The following is a 15136-nucleotide window of genomic DNA, read 5'->3' on the forward strand; positions in this document are numbered from 1 at the left end:
GACTTTATATACCAGAAGAGCCCGAGTACAAGGGTTTATCCGACTTAAAAACTATCGCCCTAACTGATATATTTTCGTTTTCAATGTGTTTACGTCAACCGTCCCCTTTGTCAATGTAACATGTTTAGGATATGAATTAAAACTTTTATTGTGAAATAGCCTTCCAATGTAATGGAACATCCTATAAATGCCCTAGGCCACACTATATAAATGCCCTAGGGCACAGCAGATTTTGTGTTGCAGCTGGTTTTCCGCTGTTTTACCAAATTTGAATACTAAAACGTACCAGATGTCTACAGAATATGACATGTTCACTTTTGATTGGACAGTACTTTACTACGGCACTGTCATTAGTTTCTGGAATTTGGTGACCAAGGCTTTATGAGTAAATAAAACACCCTGAATTGAGCACTCTGATTGGTCAATCAACAGTAGATAGTTTTTAATTTTAATTTGACCAGTCTTTTAAAAGGCGGGAAACTGGGCATCTGTTGATCATGAAAACTACTCTGGTCATGCTTCTTTACAAAATGGGGTGCTGACACGCATTATTTTTCTCAGTTTTTTTTTTAAATATCCTGTCAGTCAATCTGCTTTGCAATCATATAGTGAACACGAAATCGTCGTCAATGAGTCCGTTAGATCGATTGGGGGGGGGGGGCGCCCGAATAAACATCCCGGCGAGTTTGGCACTTGGTCTTTATTGTGTTGCATTGAATTTTGGCCATTTTAATACATAAGGGAAGAGGTAGTTTGTATAAAAAAATGCTCCACATAAAATGGGGGAAAATACATGAAGACTTTCGAGTATACGTGCGATGACCAGGAACGACCTTGCTGTTTTGCCTTTGTGCGCTTTCCTATAATACTCCACCTTAATTATGTTGTTTTAATGCAGTTAAAGTGCCATGAATGATTGCGACAAATTCAAGATATTTTGATGTCAATAAGATGGAAAGAGATACAGCTCACAGGCGTCTTGATAGTCTCACTGACAGTGTGATGACGAAAGTATTCGGTAAAACAACAAGTTGTTAGAAATCAAAATTAAATTAACTCTGGAAAAGTTGAAATCATTTATGGTGTTTTCAAATATCACACGGTGATATCTTACCTTGTCTTTCAAATTACGTTTATGTTGTTGGCAGATGTCGAGTAGAAACTTCACGAACCCAGCATCCCCTGCGGCAGATGCAAATCGCATGCTGGCGCCCGAACAGTTCCATATCACAGAATTCACAGAGTTAAGGCTTTCCCACCTTTGGTCGTCAAGGTAAAGATTGTCGTCACCATTTACGTAGAAAGTAAGAGCCAAGTTCTTCAGGATGTCTGGGGGTAACAATATTATTTCAAACCATTGAATATAGCCATTACCAACGGTACATTTACACGCATATTTTTATAAACATGCGCATGGTCTTTGAGCATTTTAGGATGGTGCCAGTTTATCGTTTGTCCAATAAGTAGATATTATGACCAGTGTTTTTACATATGGGTGCTAATTTCGTGGTTTTCAAAATGCAAATACAAAATACGAAAGTATAAGAAAAAAATGAAAGTATACATTTTCTCTTTTTGTTTACTTTTTTTTGTTAATTTCAACTTATTATATTTCAAAATCATGACGTCATTTTCGATGTACGATTTAGAATGGCAATGGATCACGTCAGCGATACTAACCCAAGCAACCATCAACGCCAGCAATGCGTTCCGCAATGACCATCGCATTTTCCAAAGAATTTTTGCGGATAACCGCATTTATTGCATCGAGCACGTCCTTGGCTTCTTCGGCTTCCATTTCAGGGAGACTACACACTAGGGTCTCCACAAATGCACAGGTTTCCATCACTTTCTCGTCTTCGCACTCTGAAACGATATTAAATTTGAAAAGCCCCTTAGTTGCTGTCTTTTTACATTGTATTTGATAGGATGGTTTGAAATTATATGTAACTTATGTCAAAATTCTCACTGAAATTTGAACATAACGTTTTTCAAACTTTGGAGAGAAGCACACAACGAAGATTTTCTCAACGAAATAGCTTACGAGTTGCAACTCAAAATATGACTGCCCCATTCACACGTGTAAGCGCTTGAATATAGAATCGACCAAACCCATTACCAAGGGTTGAAATAGTTACATTTTTTAAGTCAATATTGCTTAATAAAGGGAATTAAAAACGTCTCTCCGAAGATAGGATGGTAAGCAAACTGTAGAGAGATACAGCTAATGTGGCTTAATATAATCCCTTTTCCACTGTCTAACATGAATTGGGGACTTTGCTAGTGCGGGACACCCAGCCTGATCTAATGCCATTCAAAAGCCAAAAGCAGCGTCCAGGGTTTCTTCGTTAGGGGACAGAGGTCCGGCGGAACTTGGCGGCCAGGACAGCATCTTCGAGGCTTGGATTAACGGAGGTGAAATATTATAATTAATTGAATAACACAGAAACAAAACAGGACGTCGACAATTATTACACGACATTGAGCGGTAAACACTTATTTGGACGTTCGTGCTAAACAAACACTGCAAACTGTTTAGTGTGGACCATGACGCTTTATGTGACGTCAATGCATGCTAGAGCCGTGCCATTACATAAGTTATGTTTCTTCTCCAACTGCTACCAATATCTAACTATCTAACGATAACTGAGCCATACAACTGATATACCGTCACGATGTGTGGCTACGCTACACAGCTCTATAACATGGGCTATACATTTTGAAAACCTGTAATTCATATTATAGCTAAATAAGAATCTTTTGATCTCCGCCTGCTGTTTTACACTGGTCGAAAGAGAAGTACACAAATTGTATAAATGGAACATTAATGTAAAATTTGAAACCTAAATTTCCCGCTACGGCTAAGCACGAGACTCAGTTCTTTTGAGACTAAAAAAGGAAAGATTAAAAAACCCTCTTAGAGGGAAAGTTTCTCTGAAAAAAAAGCGTATAGTCTACCAAGTTTGAAGTACAATTCATTGAATTAAATGGAAATACAATTATTTGAGCAAAGTGGAAATGCTAGTCTGGTGAAAATGCCTTGACTGACCCTATAACCTTTTGTACTTCACAATCACATTTCTGAACAGCGCCCTCCCAAAACAACAAAACGTTTATTTCTCCTTTCGTTCTAACCTGAGAAATAAAGTATATGTATTATCACTGAAAGAGCGCCCTCTTTTGTAAACGCCTATATGAGTTTGTATATTTATTGCACCTGACCTATTTACAATTTAAGTACGTTTATGACAGGACGGTAAGTGGTCTACGGTCACCTGTTGATGTTGGAATGTGCCGAATAGTCGTCTCATGGTAACATTGATCCGTTTTCGATAATTCTGTTAGAGTTAAAGCTGAGAAAGAATAAGCTATATTTTCATTGAGACGAATTATTCTATAAAAACGGCAATGACAACTTATTACCCTAGAACTCCTTTCATGTGGCTTTTTGATAATATATACTGGCGATATCGATGTAAATTTCTATCACATCAACCGGCGAAACTTTTAACTATGCCCTGGTCATGCTAATTATCACAGACTTACTGTCACACATACAGATGAATCAATATTTCAGTCGGCAAAACTCAGGGCGTTGGCCGTCTCTCACCCTCTGATGATTATAAGTCGGACGTGATAACAAACATCCACTCAAACATAGTACGCAATTTAATTATGAATGATCTGTACACTAACACGTATGATAATCATCTCTTTGCAAGGATTAAAATTTAGTTAAATTTCATGTTTGATTGCGTCGAGCCAACAGCTTTATTTTTATCTAAAAGTCAACACATGGAATGTGAACACCTGAAGTTGTATTTATGGGATCACCGTCATTATGACTATATAGCCAAGGGGTGTATCCGCCAGATTTGCATATGACAGCACGTTTTAAGATAAAATGACCCGGAGTTGGTCTAAGTCAACTCTTGCTTTTATTCAGGTCATCTTCGGGTCACCACACGCCTCATGTTAAGAACTGACATAGGCCAAACTACTTTTGAATTATTACCCGAATTTGCATATGGAAACACGCGAGCCTCCTTGAGATAAACTGACCTAGATTGGAAGCGTCATATTCTTTTCCGTTTGGTACCATGTTGTTCAAGTTTGCCGTGATGTTTTTTTTAATATTGAACAGAGTAGTAACTGCTCATTTTTTCTCACACGCTGTCAAGCAAATCAATGTAAAAGAAGAGAACATTTTAAAATTGAACACTTTATAGAAATATGAGCACAGATGTCGTAATGTCTGTGTTTAAAACAAGAGTAAAACAAATATAATGATCCATTCACAATAACAACAGTCTAATTTAAAGTAGCGGTAATTACTCTTGTTTTTGTTGTCTTTCAATATTTTGCAGTACGTTCTTTCTCAAATTGAACCAAAAGGTATCACACATTATTAATATTATTAAATATTGCTATTCGAGAGGAGGCCACCCCTCCCATACTCTCCATAGTGGTCACCGTAAAAGATACATAAACCACGGCCTGTTTTCATTTGTTTTTATATTGTTCTTTTGAATCGACAGTATCATTCTTGTGTACAACACCAAAGTTGTGATGAAAGTCTTTGGTTCGAGGTCAGGAACTTGTCACTCTAGTTGTCAACAGCCTTGAAGTCTGTAGAACCTCGAGTTCTAATATTGGTTTGAAAACAGGACAGATTTTGCGCAAATGTAATTCTCAGCTTGCAACTCAGGACTCAGTCATAATTTCTCAAGGTTAACTTATGGCGGAGAAATAATTTCTCGACTAAAATCAGCTTAAATCCCTGAGTGTCAATTCTCGCGTGTCCGGTATGCTAGGAGAGATAGAACACCCACGTGAAATCGATATGTTCTCACACCGTACTGATGGGTGAAATACATTTTCGTTTGACGAATACTCATTGGTTACTAGCCGCTGTCATCGCTTAAAAAGGCGCGCATATTTTTTTGACAAATGCGATGTCATGTGCAATAAAATCGAGACTATAGCTCGGGCAGACGACACAGCTCAGTGAACAGGTTTTATGTACTACTCTGTCGGTTACAAATACATGAAACTTAAATCTGATGTAAGTATTTTTACTAATGCATCGCAAAGTAATAACTACATAATTGCTCTTGGAGAGACAGTAGTGAGTATAAAATTTCACCATGAAAAAATTTTAAACAAATTTCGAATGGGAATAGTTTGTCGTCCCGTGGACACTTTTCTTCAAAAGGGATGGTTTTTTATATGAATAATTTTGATGCCAAAAACAAGTAAAAACTGTGTCATATTTGTTTTGATCTTCGTAAGTCCTTACACAAACGTTACACCCGCGAAGCAGTACAGAAGCACACAGTGAGTATTCAGAAACTTACCATTCGGTATCTGTACAGAAATCCCACTATCAATGATCACATTTATTTGATGGCTACTGACAGGTCGTGTCGGGGGCGTAAGGAAACATTGCTTAATAAATTTAATTCATTATTATTTTCGGGATTTTTGTGCTTGTTTTTCAATTGTTTTGCTTCTTTTTAAACATGCTAAACAAATATTCAAAGTTCGAAATCGCTGTTTGGTCTGCATCTCCACCCATGTCCTTGGAAATGTTCAAATTAAAATGCTAATTATTGATGGGTTATTCGCCCGCAATCAATTAACATACAAACAATTCAAGTTCAAGTACCTTGAGGTTACTTTAAGTATTTAGTCAGATGTTATCATTTGCTGATATATTGCCAGCGTACTAGGAATTCAAATCAAAGCAAGATATAAACTGGATATGACTTTGATCGTCTGTTTAACAGTAGAATGCAACTCACTTTTATCTCGATATTTTTGCATATCACTGTTGTCTTCGCCTTCTTCAGCTGTCATGTCGCCGTCGTCAAAGAGCTCGATCTTTCTTAGGAAACGCTGGATAAAGATATTTTCTGATTTGTCACACTTCTCCAAAAGGTCAAACAAGATTGGTACAACTCTTAGCATTATCTGCAATTTATCGAGTGCAGAGTAGTTTTGTTAAACACTCGTGTCAGTAAACAAACCTTAGCTTTAAATGTTTATGTAAAGAAGACAAACATACATGGCTTATATTATTATTTTGCATTTCCAAGATGAAGAAATACAAGCAAATGCACACAGCAATGCATATATTTGTATATTCACTTTCAAACCAGAGGCAAGCTGGCCCACAGCTGTGCAAAATAGAAAAAAATGTCCCACTTTAACACTGCATTTTAACATTCTCTGTCACAGCGTCCCTTAACGACCTGACCCTGGGCCAGCTGTTAGGATGTCGACTAGACCGTCATACACTATTCATAATTTGGGTCTGGTTTAAAATTTGAGTCAGTTTTAATCATACCCCTCAGAACCAATCTAAATTGATCCGGCCAAGACCTTACTAAACGCGTTAAAATTATGATTATTTTTTTACGTGGACATTATTTCCATGGTTTTTACAAGCCAGCGCTGCCTCTCAGGCGAGCTTATAATGTTTTGTATATCTAGTCCTGTATAGTATCATGTCTTGTTCGTTAAATTTTTAAACATCCATGTATTCTGCATATTATTCAGGTAGGTGACTTGTATTTTAGCATTTCTACTCTACATGTACACATATCCTTTTCCTGGTGGACTAAAATTAACAGGTAATTTCCTTTGGTACCTTTATTCAAGTCTATTATATTGTTTGAATGTTTGTTATTTTTATTTATTTGTTTGCATGCTTGTTTGTTTGTATATTCTTCCTACAGACTATCGCTAGCAAAATTCACCTTTCTTTAAACATAACCAGTTACTTTATTCGCCTGTTAAGAAATTCGAGTATATTTAATAATGTATCCTTAATATTTTACAAAACATTGATCATTCTATGAATTTTGTGTTACAAAAGTCATTAGACTTCAACTTACATCTTCTTTGTTTTTAGGATGCTCTGACAAGTTTTCCAACCCTTCTATCAGTTCTTCAATCGAATATTTCACGGCATGTTGTTTTCCTTGTAAGCCTGTCTGTAGCAATTCAGCGATGTGTGAAATTGCACCTGTAAACATTAAAATGTGTATAGTAAAATACACAAGAAATTCCGTTGGCATCCTGTGAATTGATGAATATCTCTTACAGCTGGAGTGTTTATTCTTATAGCCAGTATAACTACAAAAGTACTCAGTTTCTGGTTAATGATAAACCTACAAATAACCAGATATGAAGTGAAAATGCTCACGTGCTTTAGTAAGCATTGCAGTTGTTTGTAATCATCGCTGGGACATCAGCTCTGTAGTGTGAACACGTGAGCTTAAAATGTAACTTTACTATACAGATTTATCTAAATTTCACTCATGTAAATTTGTCAGGGTTTTCATATCTTGCCCCATACTTGTACGGATCTGGAGATAAGACACAAACAAAGATAAATGGAATGAAAGTATTTTGGATTTGTGAAAATATAATTTCAATCTCATTCAAGTTTGCAATTTTAACTATTTCTGTACCTTTTTCGTCTTTTATTAGATCTAATTCCTTTTCTTTGTCGATCACGTAACTCAGCGTCAGACACGCTGGAAAGCTTCGCCTATTGTCGTCCGATCCTTTGTAGAAACACAGAAGTTTTTTGACCTCTCGGTTATCGAAGTACTTGTGGTTCGATTTCGACATTACTAGGTTATGAAGAATGTACAAAGATGATGATACCAAGTTCAATCTTCTCTGTAGATAGAAACAACAATATATAAGAGTGAGGAAATAGCATAATTTCTAATTTTGGTCGTTTGTCATAGAAAATGACATTACTGAAGATTGATGTGTAAAGTGGCGTTGAACTTAACAAAATACTGATCTAAAGCCATATTTCTTATCAAAGATGACATGAAGACCCCCCCCCCCCATCATACTATATATTTTCAAAAAAAGAAGAGAATCTAAAGTTTAGTATGGTAAAGTTTAGTACATTGCAAGATATAGCTACTCGTTTTTATGTATCGCACATTATCATGCTATATTGTACCAGGCCGGACCCACACTGCACCGGCGGTACACCAGCATTATTTTGACATACATGTGGTTAAGCGCACGTGTAAAATAACGTAACGATAATTTGAATACACTTTTTATGCAGTTCATTCTTTTGTTTGCTCCATTTTCGAGTTGGCAGAAACTCTGTCAGAAAATGAACGAGTTGAAGGCATGATCGTATTCGTCAGATTACAAACTTAGATTCGGTGTGTTACCGCATTGTTACAATTGTCGCAATTCTTAGCAAAGTAATTACCGATTGTAGCATAGGGTGATGCAGGCATTATTCGTCTAGAAGTTGTGAATATGTTCGGAAAAAATGACACATATTAAACTTATTTTCATTATACAAGCCTAACCTGTGTCGAGAGTTTGTCTATTACTTTACTCTCGCTATCTCAGTATAGTATTTCAAAGAAAAAAATCCATATCTGTTAATTGCTCTCCTAACCCCCTTCATTAATTTGTTGTGCTGATCACCAATGCGGCGACGGGGGGGGGGGGGGGTGCTTATCGACCAGTCAAATAACTCGTTAGCAGTTTTAAGGTGAAAGACGAGTTACACCGCCTATAAAATACTATACATAGATAGCGAGGGTAAGTAATTTGCACACACCCAAACACAGGTAAGGCCAAGCCTTGTATAATGAAAAATGGTTTAATATGTGATATTTATTGATCATATTCATAACTTCTAGACGAATAATGTCTGCGGTTCCCTGTGATTGTAGATATGCTGATACAGAATGAGGCTTGGTTGGATTTCGCACTTCCAAACTTTGGTTAGGGGAGGAGAGGGTTGAAACCAAACGCAATTAGTTGCGTTAGCCCTGCATCTTTCAATTATCAATGGCCCCTTAAATGCCAGGTGTTGAAAGGCCGGCATTAAAAAACGTTTATTAAAATAATGAAAAGCAAAGTTGAAGTGATTTTTGTTCAAAATGTAACACTTTTATCAAACATGACGAAAGGCGAGTAAACTACTGGAAAAACTAGTAAGTACAAAATAGAACATTGAGTTTCTTATTTTGGATACATTTCACCGAGTTCATTGATTTCCCTACGTAAATCAAAAGACCTTGCGCGCCAGACACAAGTGGTCTCTATATATATTATTTTTGATAGGGGAAGATTTATAGGCTGACGTCACAGTAGTCGGTGATTTCCCTACCTGCATTGGTGGTCCAGGTGACAGCCATTTCTGCACGTCCGCAATGACTGGCGGCACGGTCCCTCGACTAAGATCAAGATACTGAAATTCGGTCAGAAATCTCCGCAATCCAGCTTCAATTAATGAAAAGCATTACATTATTGTATAACTCTACACTTTCTCACTCGGTTATAATTATATATTACAAATAAAGGACTATTATGTGCTCGAGGAAATCTGGGTGACCTTTGTCCTACGTCAGAAGAACAAATGGTCTGCTGCCTCGAAGGTACATGGTCCTGTTTAGGTTAACATGTTCTATATTATTTAATGCCTTTGATCCCTTGCATGATTGTCATTCACTTTTAGGAGGTTTAAGTGAAATGGCCCTACTCTACTCACTGAATGTCATATTGACCATGTAACTGATTATTTGTTTAATATGAACAACTTTGAGAGGAGTGGACAATATCTGTGTATGTCCGTCGCTGAGTAGATTACCTCGAATCACAGTCCCTGACATAACCCACCCCACCCCCACCCCCGCTGACCATCATTACTTAATAGGTCTTGGCGAGAGTAAAGACAAGTTAACGCGTTCGCCATTTCCTCTTGTCGCCTTGTCAGGTCGCCCATTTTCCTTTACATGGCAGTTGTAACCGTCCGCCAGAACAAACTCCACAGAAACCGCAGTATTTTAATCATGATACAAGTCGGACAGCAACCGACAACATCAGACCTAAAGTAATGCAGGATACTGAATAATGTAAGTCCCTACTCAGATTTAGATCGATCGCCGTGAGTTAACAGATACTTTTGACTGTACACGTACGTCAATTGTCACTTGAGGATTATAGTCAGGGCGCCAGGCGGAAGTAAGGCGATGTCTGAACAATATCTTAGTTACTATACATAATTATAATGTTAACAAGCTAGGTGACATTATATCATTTGGTATTTCATGCAATCCGAGCTACGTCTGTAAAGCTTATGAAATATAGAAAGCGCACAACGTTGAATTATTGTAGGCCTAATCTGCATAAAGTTCTTAAACGCCTGCCAACTTACCAAGAATATGGCTTGGGTCCATTGTAGCGACTGTGTCAGCTTGAAACCTGTGCAAATATTTCAATGGCGCAAACAAGATCACTAGTGATAAGCTACCAGGCGAGCTGTGAGAACTGCCATACGTGTACGCCCTCTACATATCAACTTGTCGATACGTTTGTCTTCCCGAGGCTGAGTACTCCCACAAGCAATGCGTGTAGGTATGTGCCGCTCGAATGGGTCACTCTTTCACGAAAAATCAATAAACATGGATCACTCTTCAACCCTCCCCACCCGATCACTCTTCACCCCCCCCCACCACACACACACCTCCGAAATTACGTTCAGTAAAAAGGAAACATCAACATACCCCTCAGGAAAAACCTCCCGTACAGTTGGACATTGGTCAATATTCCCCGTTATTTGTCAACAAATCCATACTAATTTGTCAGATTTTTTGAATATTTATTCAGCCGCAGCGCACACCCCTGTATGAAAATAATGGGGTAACCCGGTGCTTTGCGCCATCCTCTCTACATTAGCGGACGGTTTGTATGTAGTAAATAGGAGATTCTCTATACTCCTAACGAGACATCGGAGACACCACGGAATCGCGATGTCTCTGTAGTTGAAGACAACACACCGATAGAATTGATGTCAGTGGCTTTATATTTACAAATTAAAATGAACTCCGACCGAGTTGCGACGCGTCAGCTCACAGTCCCTTCAGCACACACTACAGTCTCTCTCCTGCAATGAATTTCTCGGTGTTCTCGTTTTGATTTTTATTGCATGATCAATATTGACTTACCGTCATTTCTATTTACTCTAAAGGTAATACGCATTGTATTCAAACGACATATCGACTCCTGTTTGTCAGTTCTGCAAACTTATATTTACTGAAGGTAGTTTTATTACTACTTTTCGCAGGTTGTGAAAAACACGTGCCAAATCGACAGAGAACAATTAATGTAAAAATGCACATCAATTAATGCACATCAATAGAAAACAAGCGTGTCGTCCCAGGCCGCGATACATTCCGCTGTAGTGGTGTACTACAGTAAAAGTCTGACAGTAATTGATTCTACCGAATTCGAATTGCGTTGGCAAGTCTCAACGCAAAAGGGTGTTTCATTCAAGATCATTCAAAAGTTGGACTTCAGTTAACTCGAGCAGAAACACCAGAACGTGGAAGGGATAGAGCAGCATCAATGCTATCTTGAAATTCTCTGAGATGTATTTGCCGTAAAGATTTCGCTACACTTTAAGATCCGTCGCTCGAGGACGCTCCTTACACTCCCCTCCTCTTGGAGAGCGTAGAGTGCGCCCTCGAGTGACGGATCTTCCAGTCTAAGACTTCGCCTGCTCATCAACAAAGGTAGACGTATACTATATGTACAGGACATGAACAAATTGATAATGATAAGCAGGCCTGACTCACTCACATGATATCAAAGTGACTCTCTCACACGATATCAAAGGTTTCCTCCTCCAGCTAACCGAGAATGTATATCACGTGACAAATACTTATTTCATGTGACTCATTAAAGTTTATCCATTGAACTATATACTGGATAGGATTCGTGAACAGATATGGGGTAATCAACTTCGCCATAATTTGAACTTAAAAGCTTGAAAAAACAAAATTTGAAAAATATTTCTTCAATGTAGCAGTTCTATTACGTTTCTCATTAAAATAGTTTACCTGTATGTCAATATAAATATACTGGAGATATACATTTAGGAATGGCTCTCCTGCAGATGTTTTTCACTCATATGATCGTTCGCTGCAGTGCGTATTGATATAAATAGTAGAATTACAATTAAATGCATTTTGTTTGTTTGTTTGTGTTTATCTATTGCAGATCTATCATGCAAAACTATGCAAATCATGTACATACCGCTTGCAAAGGTTTCTCATAGTACATCCATAGACTAATTTCCAACCCGCATGCTAATTAAAGTGTTAATATGGCACGTAATCGGGGCAGGAATTAGCACCTAACATTTTGAGCCAACCTCAACTTGGAATGCAACTCTCATGAACCTCAGGTTGGCTCAAAGCGAATGCATTTTACGAGTTGCATTGAGGTTCTCGCGAGATGTGTGACAGTTACATGGAGGCAGTTGCATGGAGGTTAGAGAGTTGCAAGGAGCTTGGTGAGAGTTGCATTGAGGTTAGAGAGTTGCAAGGAGCTTGGTGAGAGTTGCATTGAGGTAGGCTCAAAAAGTTAGGTGCTAATTTTGGTATGGATTATACGCGCCGAAGTGTTTTTCTTTCAACCATTCTCCAACGAAAACTGTCGTGTTTGCTTCATTGGCCACTCAGCTCCTTCTACACTTGCTGCTACACATAGAAGAGAGAGGGGAGAAACTGCACCAACGAAAGCATAAAAGAATAATAAAAAACAACAAAACAAAAAACAAAAACAAAACAGACATCAAATATAGAACATGTCAATGCGGGACAATCTACAAGCCATGAGACGGTCAAATGAAAGCGTTCAACTGCCGAAATTTGTGAAAACGATGAGGTTTATTGTCTTCCTAGACAGATTTATACGTCAGGGGGTACCTACTGTTCATCATCCGTTGACCAGTTCGTTTCTGATAGTTGTATTCGGCTTTGGTTGTTATGTGTGAACTTGCCCTGGCTTCAGAAAAGTACCCAAACCCTGTGATGTGGTCAGTTTGATGGCAAACTATAGTAAGTATTACAAAAATTACTGTACAGTCTACGACAGACATTCGTCACCCCCTGGGCTGTGAGTCAGTTCTACTTCGCCACATTATGATCATAATGATCACGAGTTGGCCTCCACTCTCTGAGCGAAAGGAGACAACCCTTCTGGTTTTCCTCAAGAGACGACCACTGCATTGAAAGAGTACAGAATTCTTATATTGAACCATACCCAACAACGAAGCATTACATTTCCACTGTGCAGAGACATCTAATACCGTTACTCTTGCATCAAGCGAAGACATAACTGTCCTTCGATGCTCTTAATATTTCTACAAAGACTATAATCAGCTTCCTGTTTTCAGTAGTTACATCATGAACAAATATTTTAAGCTTTTTACAGGTATGAACTATTGTGACGTAGTGTCATGTGATTATTATTCATGAGCTGTCATTACTATTCATGAGGGCATGTATATCTCTCTTAGCCCACGTGTACTCAAGCAGTCTCCAGCTTACCATCACTCTATGTACGTAGCTTAGAGCTTAGTGTAATAAAGTAGCATCTTAGATTATTTAGTACTTGCTGTTTCCAGTCGTCTTTACATCCCTTCATCATTGGAATACCAGCCTTGCCGGCCCCGACACGCTACCACATAACAGTCAATACCATCATAACATCGGTTATATCACAACTATAAAATGTTGCAGTGGCTCGTTTGAACTCTCTGACATTTATGGCCTTGACATTACTAAATGTAATGCTTATCACAGTAATTCCAAGTCTTATACACTACAATCAGGCGGTTGGAAACTTTTTTCCTTTTTTGATTTGATTGTGACCATTGATTGAAGTTGTCGCGTGGAAAGTGAAAGTGCCGACCAGTTTCTATCGTATTGACAGCAGAACAAATTTTCATGGCCAATATCCCATCACGGAAAGTTGTGATTACTGTGATTTTGGAACTACAGAACGGAGAACAACAGATACATTGTAAGGTCAGGAAAGGCAAAAATTTTTGAAACAAGTCATTGTCAATAGCATGGTAATAAAAATTGGTCAAAGTGCGACAGTAACAGTAACTGCAGTTTCCAAGTCCAGATGAGCCAAATAGGCAATGGACTTTTCCCTTTCGTCTTAGAATAGAAGTGGTGACATATGCTGAAAGTGCCTTGTGGTCATTTAAACAAATGGGATCAGAGCAATGAAAATACACATATGCCTGTAGAGGGCGCTATCACATTCAAGGGGCAAGTAATGAAAATGAGAAAAATTTTAAATTTAACAGTTCACTACACGTTATATCTGCTTGAATGATACATTTTGTCTCTTTGCAGTCATGTTGAAAGTTAAGTAAATTTAAGGATCAGATTCAGAGAAATTGTAATTCAAATTTCAAGCCCTTATATTCTTATAGTCGTTCACTTTTATTCAATAAATAAAATGACAAAAACGACAACAACAATAATCAACGAAATTCCACTTTTATTATCTGCATATGCCCGGTAAAAAGTAGAAATACTGACAAACTGTTGCTCATTTTTATTTGATAAACCAACATTTTACAAATACAAGCATGTATTTCACGAGTCTGCATACATTTATATGATATTTTTGAACATATGATCAACAACAACTGGGTTTTGTCGTGATGAAAAATCCACTATGTCATTTTATATGTAGTGAAATCAGAGTGAACATGAAAGAAGTACAACTAAGTGGCTACCTTGCAGTCACATTGGATCATATTGCAAAATTTGACATGCACATATAAGTAATAGTGTGTACCGGTAGTCCTTGTATGAAGTTTAAAATAAACTGTTGAGGCATATTTCAGTAATGGTTCTGGACTTGAAAAAATCTCAAGAACACTTAATTGTATCATGAAGACATTTGACATGCACTGGTAGGTCATACAGTGTGTGGTCTGTGTGCCAAGTTTAAAGAAATCTGTCCAGGTATGTCTTTGTAATGGTTCTGGACATTGAAAATATAATGAGAAATTAGCCACCTTGGGGCCATATTGGATCATATCATGCTTGAGTAACTCACAGAGTGTTGCCCTTGTGGTAGGTTTAAAAGAAATCTGTTGAGGCATGTCTCAGTAATGGCTCTGGGACTTCAAAATCTCACAAGTAATGGCCACATGGTGTATTGGATTGTATCGCAAAAAAAATTGATGTATGTATGCTATAGTGTGTTATCCTTGTGCCAAGTTTGAAAGAAATTGGGTCAGGCATGTCTGAGATATCTGCGTAGA

General features: G+C 37.9%; 1 protein-coding gene across 1 annotated transcript in view; it reads right to left on the minus strand.

Moving 5' to 3' along the window:
* The window catches only part of LOC139136431 (uncharacterized), a 25088-nt gene extending 14816 nt beyond the window's left edge, over positions 1 to 10272 (minus strand). The window contains exons 1-7 of the mRNA XM_070704156.1: positions 10217 to 10272; positions 9170 to 9282; positions 7479 to 7692; positions 6900 to 7030; positions 5805 to 5973; positions 1681 to 1866; positions 1115 to 1329 (exon numbers count right to left, since the gene is read on the minus strand). Of these exons, the coding sequence (XP_070560257.1) occupies positions 1115 to 1329; positions 1681 to 1866; positions 5805 to 5973; positions 6900 to 7030; positions 7479 to 7692; positions 9170 to 9282; positions 10217 to 10238 (1050 nt within the window). The 5' untranslated portion in view covers positions 10239 to 10272. The remainder of the gene's footprint in view (positions 1 to 1114; positions 1330 to 1680; positions 1867 to 5804; positions 5974 to 6899; positions 7031 to 7478; positions 7693 to 9169; positions 9283 to 10216) is intronic.
* Positions 10273 to 15136: the final 4864 nt, after the last annotated feature.

This window comes from Ptychodera flava, chromosome 7 (genome assembly GCF_041260155.1).
Source record: "Ptychodera flava strain L36383 chromosome 7, AS_Pfla_20210202, whole genome shotgun sequence".
NCBI classification, from domain to species: domain Eukaryota; kingdom Metazoa; phylum Hemichordata; class Enteropneusta; family Ptychoderidae; genus Ptychodera; species Ptychodera flava.